The 16,674-nt window shown below is 40.8% G+C and overlaps 2 protein-coding genes across 4 annotated transcripts in view; both read left to right on the top strand.

Annotated features, from left to right (window-relative positions):
- The window catches only part of LOC129815472 (testis-expressed protein 264-like), a 133,589-nt gene extending 128,227 nt beyond the window's left edge, over positions 1-5,362 (top strand). The window contains exon 4 of the mRNA XM_055869344.1: positions 997-5,362. Within this exon, the coding sequence (XP_055725319.1) occupies positions 997-1,367 (371 nt within the window). The 3' untranslated portion in view covers positions 1,368-5,362. The remainder of the gene's footprint in view (positions 1-996) is intronic.
- Positions 5,363-9,530: 4,168 nt separating this feature from the next.
- The window catches only part of LOC129815470 (metabotropic glutamate receptor 2-like), a 94,274-nt gene continuing 87,130 nt past the window's right edge, over positions 9,531-16,674 (top strand). For 2 of the 3 annotated variants that reach the window (XM_055869340.1, XM_055869342.1), the window contains exons 1-2: positions 9,531-10,192; positions 12,015-12,298. The gene's annotated coding sequence lies outside the window, so the exon portion shown is untranslated. The remainder of the gene's footprint in view (positions 10,193-12,014; positions 12,299-16,674) is intronic. The other variant, XM_055869343.1, reaches the window with a different exon arrangement.

The raw sequence follows: 16,674 nt of genomic DNA, 5'->3' as shown, positions 1-16,674 counted from the left end.
ACACACACACACACACACACACACACACACACACACACACACACACACACACAGAGAACAGGGGTAGAGTACAGAAGCACAGCAGCATATCAAATATTCCCCCACCCACTAAGATCCTCTAGTCTTCTTAGGAGGTGAAATCTGTAATGCGGTCTTGCATATACTCATTCGTTTAAAAAACGATCCAACTGGAAGGATGTGAGTGAGAACAATGTTATTGTCGTTTGTTGCTGCCCACGTTCAAACTGGCTCAATTTTCTCAGCCTCTCTTAAAAATGACAACAATGGCAGATCTGGCATTGACACCAATGAAGTCTCTGTGTGTAATGGAGCTAGTCAACTCCTATATGAGCTGTTGAGTGATGTGGGAATATATGTAGTCAGCTTGTCTCAATTTACAGGGTAAGGTTTGTACTTGTACTGTAGCTTGCTTACCCAAATTGTATCTTTTGTCTGTTTCCCTTTTTGTGACGTTGTTGAAGTAATTCATGAGTTTGAAGCTGGAAAGATCCCAACCAGATAGATTAAGGAGAGTACCTTGTCAGGATGCCAACTCTGTGCCTCTGTCTGCTCTCACTTTCTCCTTAACATTTACCCTCTCTAGCTTTTCTCTCTCTCTCACTCTCTCTTTTACTCTTTGTCTCTTTGTTGCTCTTGTGTACTTGTCTTCAATTATAATAAGTAGGAAGACACAAAACACAACAGTTAATGAGTGTGGACTTAGGGCCCTATTCAATCCGTATCACGGAAGTTCAGCATTCCAGTGTGATTGAAATTTATAGGCAATGTTCACGTGTTAGCGGAGACTGCGTTCACTGTATGGGTTAATTGGAAATTACCTTTACATTTCTATCATGCAATCTGTAATGCTTCAGCTATACAGATTGAATACAGCCCTTACACTTTTGTTCATGACGTTCTGGCTCTGTAGATGGTTAGTTTTGAACTGACATCTATTCGCTGTTTTACCTGACACCTCTCTTCCTGTGGTTGCAGGTGCAGAGTCCCACAGTGATATCAGCAGCAAGCTGAGCAGCCAGGCGCAGTCAAAGAGCACAGAGACGTCTCTGGCCCCGTCCTCCGCCTCCTCTCTGCCGCACAGGGACCAGGGGGACGAGGTCGAACAGGGGCAGGGTGGAGAGCACAGGGAGTCAAGTGAAAAGGGGCACGGGGACAGGGGCTCCAGCGAGTCAGTGGGCAGCGGCTCCTCCTTTGAGGAACTGGACTTGGTGGAAGAGATGGTGGAGGAGCTGGAGATAGAGTTGGGGAGGGAGGAGGAAGGCCCCACAGTGAAGGAAGAAGCCAGGGAAGCCCCAGTAGAGGCTGTAGCTGAGGAGAGGGAGCCCGTAGGGGATGGAGAGGAGTAGAAGAGGATGGATGGAGCAAACTCCTCGGGTTTAATCCTTTTAAGGTGGGAGCGATATTTCTTCAGCTAATCTTGTCTTTTATGTCAACTTGTTGGTGGATCTGTAGCCATACTATTTATCATGACAGACATGCCATCTATTTCTGGACCTTTTGAACTTTCCTGTATGTTAAACTGTAATGTCTGTGAGAGTTAATGACAAAACAAAGATTGGTTGATCAACATTAAACAGAACTGTTGTAGGACATGATAGATTCACCAGTAGAAAGTGATACACTCTTTGAGTGGACAAAAATATTGTTGCAATATACTTGTGGGACTTATGAATGTCAATATTTCTTTTGATTGAAGTATTTATATTAGTAACATTGTGTCCAATATGTTTAATCATCTCCCATCATAGTAGGCACACATTTTATGTAAGATCATTTGTTTATATATATATATATAATTGAATATACTGTATATAATCGAATACAGTATAGTTTAAGACAGTGGTCACCAACCGGTCGATCGATGCATTCCTAGTCGATCACCTAACTGAAAAGCCAACGATAAAGGCTATGACATAGGCTGCCTCTCCTTTTTTATTATTTGTGTTGTGCTGTTGGTGGTACTGTAGGTGCACTTGATTCAGAAGCCCTGTGCACCGGGGAGGAGAAGTGTTCCCATTTTTAACCATTATATTTGTCTGAAAAGACTAACTCCGCCTACCCTGTGGACCGTGGGATCTGTGGCTAAATCAAGTGTGCCTACTGACTGACCAATCGGATAGCTCAAATCATGTGCATACAGCTTCCAGGACCCCGGCCACAGTAAAGTTTTATACTAGCCTATATGAGATTTCATATAATTTAAAACAATGACCATAGAGAGACTGTCAAATAATAAAGCAAATAGCTGATGCTTTTATGAGTGAGTTCATGTCCATGTTTGTATTCAGCACTGTCAACACTGTTTTTATTCAACGCTATTACAAAACATAAAACACGCTTCTCCCTGCTTCCATTCTCAATGCAGCTGAATGAGTGAATGAATGAGTAGCCAAGTGTATCAATAGCTCTGTGTTTTTATTATTATTTGCATCTCATCATGTCTATTTTAATATCAAGGAATATTTAACTTTCTTTGGTCATAGGAACAACATGAGTTTGTGCATGAGGCAGATGCAGTGTGACTCGACTTTTGCCATCAGGCGGAAGATGTTTTCCCGTTTCCCGATTTCATGTAATGGACATATACAAAATATTCCAAATTGGTGAAATTAAATGAAAAAAATAACTTGTTAAAAAAGAAGAAGAAAAAAAAGATAAGTGGTGCGTGCATATGTATTCACCCCCTTTGCTATGAAGCCCCTAAATAAGATCTGGTGCGTGCATATGTATTCACCCCCTTTGCTATGAAGCCCCTAAATAAGATCTGGTGCAACCAATTACCTTCAGAAGTCACATAATTAGTTAGACTGCACACAGGTGGACTTTATTTAAGTATCACATGATCTGTCACATAATCTCAGTATATATACAACTGTTCTGAAAGGCCCCAGAGTCTGCAACACCACTAAGCAAGGTGCACCACCAAGCAAGCGGCGCCACGAAGACCACGTAGCTCTCCAAACAGGTCAGGGACAAAGTTGTGGAGAAGTACAGATCAGGGTTGGGTTATAAAAAAAAATATCCGAAACTTTGAACATCCCACAGAGCACTATTAAACCCATTATTAAAAAATGGAAAGAATATGGCACCACAACAAACCTGCCAAGAGAGGGCCGCCCACCAAAACTCACGGACCAGGCAAGGAGGGCTTTAATGAGGGAGGCAACAAAGAGACCAAAAATAACCCTGTAGGAGCTGCAAAGCTCCACATCGGAGATGGGAGTATATGTCCACTGTAAGCCGTGCACTCCACAGAGCCGGGCTTAATGGAAGAGTGGCCAGAAAAAAAGCCATTGCTTAAAGAAGAAAAAAAAGAAAACACGTTGGTGTTCGCCAAAAGGCATGTGGGAGACTCCCCAAACATATGGAAGAAGGTACTCTGGTCAGATGAGACTAAAATGTAGCTTTTTAGCCATCAAGGAAAACGCTATGTCTGGCACAAACCAACACCTCGCATCACCCCGAGAACACCATCCCCAAAATGAAGCATGGTGGTGGCAGCATCATGCTGTGGGGATGTTTTTCATCGGCAGGGACTGGGAAACTGGTCAGAATTGAAGGAATGATGGATGGCGCTAAATACAGGGAAATTCTTGAGGGAAACCTGTTTCACTCTTCCAGAGATTTGAGACTGGGATGGAGGTTCACCTTCCAGCAGGACAATGACCCTAAGCCTACTGCTAAAGCAATATCCGAGTGGTTTAAGGGGAAACATTTAAATGTCTTGGATGGGTAGTTATGCACACTCATGTTTTCTGGTTTCTTATCTTATTTCTTGTTTTTTTATTTCTTGTATTTTGCATCTTCAAAGTAGTAGGCATGTTGTGTAAATCAAATGATACAAACCCCCCCAAAAATCTATTTTAATTCCAGGTTGTAAGGCAACAAAATAGAAAAAATGCCAAGGGGGGTGAATACTTTCGCAAGCCACTATATGGTCTGAGAAGAACGATATTGGCAGTTCACTGTATTAGGCCTACTGCACAACCTCATTCCTACAGAACTGTTTTTATTAGGTTAAGGTTACATTTTTTAAGTCATGTTTAAAAAGCAATCTGAGCGGTAGATTGCTGCATGCTTTTTGACTGCGAAAGTGATCTTGACTCAAAGGTTGGTGACCACTGGATTAAGTTGAACAACCATTATATGAAAGAATTGTATGCATTTAGTTGTGAAGGATTTGTAATTTTATCAACCTACATATCATAACAATTGAGATGCTACCTACTTGCTTTGGTTACAATATTTTCTGAATACTCTTATGATGACTTTTCACATAACGTAGTGACCAGAAAAATCCAGAGCAAGTATTGTACAATAGGGTATCTAAAGCAATATCTGCCTTATTCATGTTGACATGAATAACAGCCTAACAAGGTTATTTTGCTGTTGCCCTCAATTTGAAATGGGTTTAAAAGTCTGGGAAAGCAAGGCTTAAACGGAGTGTTGAAGACAATCCATAGAACTGTAAGAGGGGCTTTAGGTGAAAGTCAGTTCAGACTCAAAGTCATCAAGGGCTAGGATTTACAATGCAACTATGAGATGGCAACAGTCTTAAACAGTATTTGTATTCATCTGTAAGATTTATAGTTTAAGCATATAGCCAATCAATAGAACATATTTGAAGTCTTCACCTTTCAGATGATCTGTTCTATTCCTTTGGCCTAGGTGTTTCCGGTGTAGAAACTTGTTCAACTACTCTGGTCTGTCATGTGTACCAATATATTCTTTACTTTTCGACTTGAATCAGGGATATACTGAGTTCTTCCCTTATTTTAGATATAACAACTTCCTTTATAGCATGATAATCCTATGATCTAGACATTGGGCACACTCCATTTGCTGTTGTCACATGTTATTCTGTTTGGTCTCTCGTCTTGGGATTTGAGTGATGGAGATAATGTACAATGCCATGGGTGTTTTTCTGTCTGCAATAAAAGATCATATGCAATTTTCTTTTTTTCTGTATCTATACAGACAATCAATACTGTATGCATGTTATGTTTGTATACCTTTAGTATTCAGACAGTGAAATGATATTCTTCTATTGCTCACGCTACAGCTCTGAAAACTCATCCTCTGTGTCATGGTTCCACCTGTCATCAGAAGGCGGCAGAGAGACCACCCTAGAGACAATTATGACACTCAGGTGTGTTCCATTACTCATTATGATTTTCACTTTAAAAGAGGTGTGTTTTCTATTTCTCTTTGCAGAAGCTTGAATTGTTTACCGTGTGTGTTTGTTTCCTGAGTGAGTTTGAGACTTAGTGGTTGTTGTTTTTTCAAGTGTACTGTGATCCTGCGCCTACTGTTTCTAGTAAAGTATTATGTTTATCCTTAACCACTGATTCCTTGTCTGGTCTCTTATCTGCACCTGGGTCCAACCTCACCATGTCAGACTTTGTGGCTTTTTCATTGATGAAAGTCTCTATCATTGTCTCTTTTCTGAAGAAGACCTTGCCTCACATAAGTATTGAGGGGTATTATATGAGGAAATTACAGATGGACCCAAAGCACCTATTAACTTAACACTTTATTTTATACAACCAGCTTTCATGACCATTCATACTTTTCTGTAATTTCTTGGAGGCCTGTATTGACTACCATTTCCTCTCTTTTTTTATAAGGAGGCTCAGAGATGGGCTTAGTGAAGAGATTTCAAAAGACTGAATAAAAGAGGGAGTATGAATAAATGGCATCTCTAATGGTATAATATATCCGCGATATAACTTGCACCGCCATGCAATCCCTTTGTGAAGGAAAAATGTGTCTTAGCAATCTCTTGAAGGAATAGATGTTTAGGACAGAGGAGGAAATCAATATGCACAATCTGTGTGTGAAGAGCAGTTATTAGCAGCTATTATCCCAGTGCCTCTGTTCATAGCCATATTTGGAAGTCTACATTCACAGCTCCACATGGTCAGTGCTTCTCAGGTCATTCTCTGTCTGAGGGAAGAGGCAGCAAAGTGCTACACGTCAGCACATCAGGAATTGGCCAGACCTAAAGTGACTATGGGGAAAAACTTGGCCCTTTAGCCTTTATGATATGTAGAGTAAGCCTTCTGTATTGAGTGGGATTTCAACTTAACAATTAAATTGCTGAAGTTAATTAGCTGTTAAGGCTTATCTTAAAACCCTTTCCACTCTAATGATTATATTAAATTGGAACATTCACTTTAACATTAGTCTATAGGACCCTCTGAGTCTGTGGTGAGGGACTAATGTCTTGGAAGTTTACTGCTAGTTATATAGGCTTTGTGTGGAAAGCATGCCTAACTTCCTCAGAGCATTTAATAGAGCTTTTACACAGCCATAAATAAATACTGTTGTTAATTTCTTTAAAACACTTAATCTGATGCAGACATTCTTGGCCAATCATCACTATTGATTGTCTCATTAACAGAGAATCAGTTGTCACATTACAGCCAAGTGTTCAAGATTGAAGTAGAAATTGGATGTCTATCCATGTCCTGAGAACATCGGGAAATGTCTTCAAAACCAGCCACTAGGGCTAACAGTGAGCACTACCATCAAGTAGGCTTTAGTAATCCCATGACTCTGGATCAGAAGTTTGTGTTACATCTCAGTTGTGGAGGGGGGGTTAAACCTATCCCAAACCTTAACCCTTGACTCGAGAGAAGGTTGTGTGTTTGATCCCAGTTGTGGACACTGGTTTTTTATCTTTCGTTTTAACCCTATCCCAAACCTTATCCCTTACCTTAACCATTCAGAATGAGTGCCTATACTTAACCTTTAATTTCTAAATTTGGAAAAATACAGAGCAGTAACAAAAACACTTCAAAATTCGACTTTTGAAGCAACTTCGAAATTTGACGTTTGGAGAATGTGGATGAACTTCTAATTCTGCGTGAGAGCTTGTTGCACATTCAACTACAATTGTATCATTAGGCTAACCTATGCATTCAATCAGGGTGTGTCCAACAGTGTATCCATCACGGGCGGATGTCAGATGGGCTGGACCATTTTTTTTTATACCAAAAGAATTCTAAGATTACATGGCCGGCAGCCCATGGTCCTGTTAAGATATTTTTGTAAATATTTTGGGGCAATTACTCTCATACTAATCTATCATGAGCCTTTGGCTGATCAGTGGGAAACTGCCAGCCCCCCTACCAAGATGGACCGGTTTTCTGATGGGCTGAGCTGAGATTTCACATTCAAAGTCAAAAACTGCATCAGCAAAAAACGGAATGGGTGCCTATAAACATTGTTACCTCACTCAACTTTTTTTAGGCGGCTAAAACCATGATTTGGTCAAACAGTAAAGTGCAATCTCTTCAGGATTCCTGCTTGAAAGTGTCTGCCCTGTGCCTGGGGCCTGCTGCTGTGATGAGCGAGCCACTCTCCCTCATGCGCTCAACAGAAAAATGTGTTCTGAACATATAACATGTCCATATGAAATTGCGGGAAAGACACAGCTTTGGAAACTTCGTCCCCTTGTCCCTGTGGAACAGAGGAGGGTCTCAGCGCTCTGTAGGTATAATTTGTATTTCTCAACTCTCATTATTGATCTCAATAGCAACTATTTTACCAAGATATTTGATATGGGTTTGAAATATGGAGCAGTGCACCGGCCATTGCGAGGACAAAGGTCTCATGGGTAGTAGTAGTAGTATCAAGGCACAAGGCGAGACCCAAATGCAGACACAGGAGGCAGATGGTTGAGGTCTTACAATGTTTATAAATCCAAAGGGGTAGGCAAGAGAATGGTCGTGGACAGGCAAAATGTCAAAACCAGATCGGAGTCCAGGAGGTACAGAGTGGCAGACAGGCTCGTGGTCAAGGCAGGCAGAATGGTCAGGCAGGCGGGTACAAAGTCCAGAAACAGGCAAGGGTCAAAACTGGCAGGACTAGAAAAAGGAGAATACAAAAAGCAGGAGAACGGGAAAAACCGCTGGTTGACTTGGAAACATACAAGACGAACTGGCACAGAGAGACAGGAAACACAGGGATAAATACACTGGGGAAAATAAGCGACACCTGGAGAGGGTGGAGACAATCACAAGGACAAGTGAAACAGATCAGGGTGTGACAAGTAGCCTACAACTGCTAAGTTTTTTAGGACAATACATTTACTGTTGGATAAATACATGGCTACTAGCATTGGGTATTATATTTAGAGTTAGCAATCTAGTTCATGTGTTTTGAGTTTCCACTTCCTCAGGTGTTGAACCCCAAATGAATGTGCCTATTATATTAGTTAGTGCACATAAAGGTATATGACATGTACGTATCTCTATTGAACAAAAAATAACATCTGGAAATTCTGGAGTCTATAGTCTTATTGTCAAACCAAAATTCACACTGTCAAATCCCTTCATGCAGAAAATGCACAGCATTTCTTAAAGTGCGGTGTGCAATTCTGGAATCAATAATTGAATTCCATCCCAAGAAAATGTCATCATTAAGAAACCGTGCCGTGAATTCTCTATCAGTCTCATCGCTTTTATATTACTGGGCTTTGTTTCAATCACTTCGCTTTCCATCCTTTATGGGCCACATTTAGAACCATCCAGAGTCCAGTCCCGCTCCAATCACTTGGTGCATCAATGTGGATTTGCTTCCACATGGATTGGCGCTTTAAGCATGCACGTAATCACCAAACATCTGAGACTCATTTATAATATTTTGTTCAATTTCAGAGGTTAAATATGCCAGAGGCAACTAAAAGCCCTGACTAAGGGAGGGTTTACTATTATCATTGTCATTTTCGTGATGTTGGAGTCTGGGATATTTACATTTTAAACTCAAGTAGGTAGTCATCCCCTGGTCTCTGGGCATCCACTTTGTGGTCTATAGGGATATGTGTGATGCTGTTTACCAAGCAGTGGCGGGGTGATCGCTTTTTTATGTTTGAATCACAGATTTACCCTTTCGTCTTAGTCATTATCTGTCTGATGAATCGAATGAAATTGTAGCCTATACCACATACAGATCTGTATTTTCAATTTGAAGAGTAATTGATCGACACTGTCATGGCTGACATATACAGAATGTCTGCTATATATAATCACAATTGTTTAATCTGGCACTCCACCAGTTATCCACAGTCAAATTAGGAGAGTAGCTGCATAAGGCCTACACTGCATTGACAACTGATTTAATTAATAGTGAAACCCACATGGGTTAGCCTACATTTGAGAGCTTTGAGGTCATGGAGATATGGCCTTCCCTATGTTGTCAATTATAATTCATATTATTCCAGTGGATGTATGAAGATGGGTGACGTCGCATACAAAACCAGTCGATAGCCCCTCCCTGACTGTGTGAATGTGGTTTTTGGCAGAAGAGGGTTAGAGGTCACAACACATCATTTAGTGATCTCGAGAGTCCATATCCCGTGCGCGCAGGGTTACCACCTGGGAGCCACCTCGCGCTCTCCCTCGTCTCCACTCCCGTGTCAGAACTTGTGCGTGGACTGTAAATAGAAATCTAACGATGCAGCTAAGCAGTCTCCGAACAGCTGCTGTTATGAGTTTTGCTTGTTCGGTTAAACAAAATCAAGACGATTCCCTGAGCTTCTCCACATTTACATGCTCAGCGCATCCTAATCAACAGCTCTCGAAAACAGAATGCAAAAAGCTACTAGGATAACATCATCTGTATTCTAATTATTCTTATTGTATTAGTACTAGCCTAATACCACAATGAATTTGTAATATGCTATTATTAGGCTATACATGATAACAGTTAGAACTAATCTAAACTTTTGAGAAAGACTACGACCCGTTTCTTATTGCGCCGATTTAAATTAATCAATAGCATCTGTATTGATTGTCAGGGTGGTCGTTCACAACGTGCAGGCTTGATAGCCCACAGACACACCTATTCGGGGGTTGCTATCATCCACAGGCGTTCGGTCTGTTGCCTTCTGTTGTGGCTGTCAATATGACAGTTCAGTTCACATGATATCCTATGGACTCGTGTGACCGTTTTAAAAGTGTAAAGCTATGCATGGTGAAGGAATGAGTTGACTCCTTAACAGATCATGCAACCGGGATCAGATATGTTTCATTCCTCGACTCATCCTTTCTACCAGGCTCATTGATAACACTTGTCTCATTTGTTATCAAATAAGATCTGTTGCACAGCTGAGTTATGAGGTGTGGACGCGCGGTTAGTAATCTGAATGGACTCAAGTGAGTATAATGTTAACCTGTTGGGGATGGGGGCGCTGTTTAGACTATTTATGCTAATGTGGCTAATTTTTTAAACGGCTTCCCACAAAATCCTTGATCGTACAATATGCATATTATTATTATTATTGGATAGAAAACAGTCTATAGTTTCTATAGGAGTTGAAATTTTGTCTCTAAGTGGAACAGAGCCCATTCTACAGCAATTTCCCTGACATGGAGTCAGATTTGAGAAACGTTGGCCACTTTTCTGAAGTCATTTAAACGGGCACTGTCGTTGCTATGACTATACGGACACTTCTTACGTCTTCCCCTGGATGCCTTTACGTGATGACGATTCCAACGGGCTCGATTGCTCGTTCACAGGCACTACAAATGAAAAAAACCTTTAGCTAGCAAGTCTTTTCTTGCTGCGTAACGCGCGTGGAAGACACCGACCCTCTCCTGTTCCAAGCATTAGTTTAGCCTGTTATATTTCTCCGGTCATCTTTTCACTCGTTATAGGAGTTACAAACATCACAAAGTAGTTAATTTAAAGCGTTTTATAGCAATTTATATCCGTTTAGTGCGATTTTGGGACATTTATTTTTGCAACGATGTGAAAAGTTGGGAACGCTTTTCAGTTCATCCCGAACGTAGTTGACATTTCCACATGGCAAGAGGACAGCTTTCCACCAAAAGACGATTTCTCCCAAGAAAGGATCCTTTGCCCAAGATACTGATGGAAGAACAGCTCAAGGTAGGACATTTTTATTATGATAAATCGTGTTTCTGTCGAAACATTTTAGTGGCTTAGGACGCCATGTTTTTTGACGTAGCTTCGCTTGGCGCAAACTGTATTGAAAAGTAAGGATAAATTAAAAAATGTAATAACGCAATTGTATTAAGAATTAAATTGTCTATCAATCCCTGTCCACCCTATATTTTTTAGTCACGTTTATGAGTATTTATGTATAAGAGTAGATCACTGTCTAAGTGGCGCAAGGACGTTTTCTTTACCAGCTTGTCTACATTTCACATTGTCTAACCATGATTTTGGTGGCTAAATATAAACATTTTCGATCAAACTGTATATGCATGTTGTAATGTGATGTTACAGGAGTGTCATCGGAAGAATTCTGAGAAGGTTAGTGAAAAAATTAATATCTTTTGGCGATGTTGACTTTTATCGCTCACTTTGGCTAGAATCAATGCTGGGCTGCTATGTGCTATGTGCTACGCTAATATAACGATTTATTGTGTTTTCGCTGTAAGACACTTAGAAAATCTGAAATATTGTCTGTATTCACAGGATCTGTGTCTTTCGATTCGTGTATGCTGTGTATTTTTACGAAATGTTTGATGATTAGTAGTTAGGTAAACACGTTGCTCATTGTAATTATTCTAGTCCATTTGTGATGGTGGGTGCAATTGTAAACTATGCCATATACCTGAAATATGCACTTTTTTCTAACAAAACCTATCCCATACCATAAATATGTTATCAGACTGTCATCTAATGAGTTTTTTTGTTGGTTAGGGGCTATAAATATCTTAGTTTAGCCGAATTGGTGATGGCTACTGGTGTTGGTGGACAAATAAAAGATGGTGGAATATGCTAATGTGTTTTTAGGTAATAGATGTACATCTTTACATATTGTGTCTTCCCTGTAAAACATTTTAAAAATCGGAAATGTTGACTGGATTCATAAGATCTGTGTCTTTCATTAGCTGTATTGGACTTTAATGTGTGAAAGTTAAATATTTTAAAAAAATATTTTTTTTGAATTTCGCGGCACTGGTTTTTCAGTGGGGGGGGGGGGGGTGTGCCGCTAGCGCCACGCTGATCCTAGACAGGTTAAATTAGTACCAGAGGTGTGTAAAAAGGTGGGTAGACGCTCCTCCGAGTGTTTTTCAGCACCAAGGACAGTTACTCATGCGCGCCGCAGCTGCGAGGCGCGAAAACTTCATTCACTCTCATCCCTTGTCCTTCCTTCCTCCATCATCAGTATCCACGAATTGTTTATTCGGCACGATAACACGATATTTATTGAAAGTATCACCAAGGATATGAAGTGCCTGACCTAATCTGTGTAACCTGTCGGATTTGGAATCGTTCAGAAGAGAGATTCATTGGACAGGTAAGAGCTTTTGGTTTTGTGTAGCCTACATTTGTTCCCAGCAACAGCAGCATGCACTTTGTATGCACGATTACGACCATGCTTTCTTTGTAAGTATATAGCAATGGAACAAAGCTTTGTTATAGATATAAAAGAGAGACTCCCATTCTATTCCTACTTTCTTTTGACACATCTCTCATAATTTGTAGAATTGTTCTTACAGAATTTGATTGACAGGTGGGGGTAAAAATGCATGACAAAAATGCATGACTATAGAATAGGGTTACTTGCTTGCCATAGTAAACAAATGAGATCATGCCACCATTCTAATCATCTTTACATTTGTATAGACACAAATCAATAAGTGTTTTTCAGAAGGGTCTCCTTATCATCATATATTTTACTGTATTTTCTATTATTCAACCTGTATGTTATTGTCATATATTGAGACTTTCAAAATGAAGTTGCAGTTTTCAATAGATCATAGAGTTGGTCAAATTATGTTTCCTTTATTGAGTCGCCTACAACATCCACACACCTTCCTTTAGTTTGCACATCTACATGGATACTATGGATTCTGACTTCAGCGGTGAGTTGTGCATGTTCAGAGAGTCCAGGTTACACCTTGCATTAACATGTGGTTAATTGTGTGGTAAATGTGGTGTGCAGCTGTCTGAAAATGTTGGCACTATCAGAATGTGGACACAATCCGGACACAGGATGCATGTTAGCACCAGGTATGAAGAGGGCTTTAGTGCATAACATAATATGTCCAAGAGGTGGACAAACCCTTGGCTCACAAGTGAACCTATACACACCACATCATAGATTCCCAGGTCATATACAATACAGTATAGTAGACTTGTAATGTGTGTAGCTTCTGGATTTTTCAGGGCTGTGGGAACAAGTAAAAGGGGGAGACGCCTTATCACAGTGCCATTGCATGTTGGTGTTTTCTTGGAGCAAATGGTCTTGTAAAGCAATGAATGGTGTGCCCATGGCAGCACTCAGACCCAGCCAGCAGAGAGGCTTAAGAGGAACATGCTCTTCTCTTTTCATCTGGAACTCCGTGCACAATCAGGAACGAGGTGGAGGAGGAGAATGAGGTGAGCCACTCGGTGCATTTATCTCTTTAGTCTTAATGGAATCCACCTCACCGGTATCAGCGCGGTGTAGAGTGGGTAGTGGCCCCCGGGGAGCGCTTCACAGCGTTGCACGATGGCATGGGGATGAAACCCTGCCAATCCCTCTGGGTGTGTCGGGGGCTGGGAGTCGATGTAGCACTGCGTATCAGAGTGTCTCAGAGCGTGGAGGAGCAGTGTTATTGCTGAGCACCAAGCGTGTTAAAATCCTTGTTATCTGCCAAGAGCACAAGCATCCCTACCACTTGGCCGCCAGGCCATGGAGACACCTAGATTGCTACTCATTAGTGTGTGGAGAAGGAGCTCACCTGTAGACCAGGATTAACCTGCAGGTCCATGGACCACTGGCTCCCAGGTGCCCAAACAAGCCTGTTCTCCTCTGACTCCTCCACCTCAACACATACTCACAAAGCCCTGACAGATTTTTTTTATTAAGAATGTATAAAAATGTGTGCTTTCTGGAGAATGTCCATAAGATTTGCCTATCGTTTTCAAAGATGATTTTAGACCAAAGCCCCATAGACCGCAGGTCAGATGTCAGTGACTGTATTGAAATACTGTAAGTATGTGGATGAGGAAAATCTCTCACAAAGGACGTACAGTTATTATAATGATAAGGACACTTTTTCTGTAGCCACCGCAACCTTGAAGTAGGCCTACAGTATGTCACCACCATTCACCAGATGCATTGAGCATAGTCAAATGCAGGCCTGGGCAATTATGGAAGGCCACATTAGAATATAATTTTGCCATGGCAGGCCAGAATCATATTATAGGTTGATACATCATGCGTATGACTGTGTTGACAGATATCTCTACTGTAAATCACGCCCAGATATCCTACCTATTTTTCTTTTTTCACACACACAGAAATAAACCACATCCATGTTCTCCTTTTGATAGGTATTTTCATTATTAAACATTCAATAAACTACACAGAGGGAAAAGTACACTGTGCATTCAGCACCACGGACAGAACTCTTGTTAAAGGGTTGTACAGAAACACAAGAGAGAGAGCTCAACATTACATTTAAACTTCTCAATCAGTGTGAGGAGTGAAGTCTCTGATGGGCATTGACTAGAGCAGTGAAGTCAGGTATTGATTCTGATGTCGCTATGCTCAGGATTGCTGAGAGGTGAGAGTCAGTAAGAGATGATCTGTGCCTTGACTTGTTATATTTCATCACTCAAAATGTCTGTTCACATACGTAGGTTGACCTAAACAGTGCAAACATCTTCTGAGCATAACTCCTAATCTTTGGAAAGTTTTGTTCATCGAAAGATGTATAGAACCTTGTCAGTGACATTGTTTTGAATAGTTCTCCAATCACTGCATCAGACTGAAGATCGATAAGCTCAAGTTGCAGGTCAGTGGGAGCGTTATCCACATTGAAGGTGAAAGGAGAGGAAACCAACAGCATGTCATTTTCCAACACTTTGAAATCCTCAAAACGACGAGAACTCACCGTTCAAAGTACGCAGCAGCGATGTATACTTCTCCCACTGGTCATCTGATAGGGAACAGAGTAGTAGTGTCAGGAGGTGGGTGAGATTGTTGTTTTTTACTTGGCGGGTCAGTAGGAGTAATTTTCCCTTGAAGGCTTTGACAAGACTGTACATCTGATGTGCAAAAGGCCCTTCCCTTGTAGTTTGGAATTCAGTTCATTCATGAAGGCCATGATGTCCACGGTGAAGGCAAAATCAGCCAACCATTCTTTATCTTGCAGTTGAGGGAAATCCACATATTTTCCTTTCATTTGCAACAACTCAGCAATCTCTGACTTCAGGTCCCACACCCTTTTAATCACCTTCCCCAAACTCAGCCATCTCACGTTTGTGTGGTAGGGGAGATCTGCACGACCCGACCTCTTCCAACAGTGAGATAAACTGCCTGTGGTTTAAAGATTTTGCTCTTATGAAGTTTACCACTTTAGTGACTGTATCCACAACATGGCTCATTTTCAGAACACATTTACAGAGCACCACCTGATGAATAATGCAATTCAGGAAAATCATTTTCTGATTTGGGTTCAGCTCAGCTACTTGATCTTGTATCCATTTCAAAAGGCCAATGTTTTTTCCTGTCAAGTTTGGGCACCCATTAATGGTCGCACGATAACTTTTGAAAACTCAGTCCCAGCTTTGCCACACACTTATTAACCTCCTCCAATAAATATTGTGGTTGTGCTCTTCATTGACTGCACTGAAGCAAGCTCCTCTGTAATTTCAAAGTCTGGGGTTATGCCTCGTAAGAATATCAACAACTGCGCCGTGTCACGTGCATCACTGTTCTCATCCAGGGCCAAGGAGAAATCCTTTACCTTGTCTTTCAACCTTAACACACCATGTCACTATTCGTCTTTACAGGGAAACATTTTCAAACAGCTCTTTCTTGTCAGGGCAAAGTATTGCTGCAGAGTCAATTAAACATTATTTAATGAATTCGCCCTCAGTGTCTAGCAATTTTGTTGAACAGTACATATCAAATGTTATTGGTCACATGCACGTGATTAGCAGATGTTATTGCGGGTGTAGCGAAATGCTTGTGCTTCTAGCTCCGAAAGTTCAGTAATATCTAACAATTTACACAACATATACTCAATACACACAAATCTAAGTAGGAATGAATTAAGACTATATACATATATACGAGCGATGTCAGAGTGGAACAGACTAAGTTGAAGATGAAGTTGGAAGTTTACATACACTTAGGTTGGAGTCATTAAAACTCATTTTTCAACCACTCCACAAATGTCTTGTTAACAAACTATAGTTTTGGCAAGTCGGTTAGGACATCTACTTTCTGCATGACACAAGTAATTTTTCCAACAATTGTTTACAGACAGATTATTTCACTTATAATTCACTGTATCACAATTCCAGTGGGTCAGAAGTTTACATACACTAAGTTGACTGTGCCTTTAAACAGCTTGGAAAATTGGCTTTAGAATGGCTTTAGAAGCTTCTGATAGGCTTATTGACATCATTTGAGCCAATTGCAGGTGTACCTGTGGATGTATTTCAAGGGCTACCTTCAAACTCAGTGCCTTTTTGCTTGACATCATGGGAAAATCAAAAGAAATCAGCCAAGACCTCAGAAAAAAATTGTAGACCTCAACAAGTCTGGTTCATCCTTGGGAGCAATTTCCAAATGCCTGAAGGTACCACGTTCATCTGTACAAACAATAGTACGCAACTATAAACACCATGGGACCACGCAGCCGAAATACCGCTCAGGAAGGAGACACGTTCTGT

This window comes from Salvelinus fontinalis, chromosome 18 (assembly GCF_029448725.1).
Source record: "Salvelinus fontinalis isolate EN_2023a chromosome 18, ASM2944872v1, whole genome shotgun sequence".
Classification (NCBI taxonomy): domain Eukaryota; kingdom Metazoa; phylum Chordata; class Actinopteri; order Salmoniformes; family Salmonidae; genus Salvelinus; species Salvelinus fontinalis.
This window is presented reverse-complemented; position numbering and strand designations above follow the sequence as displayed.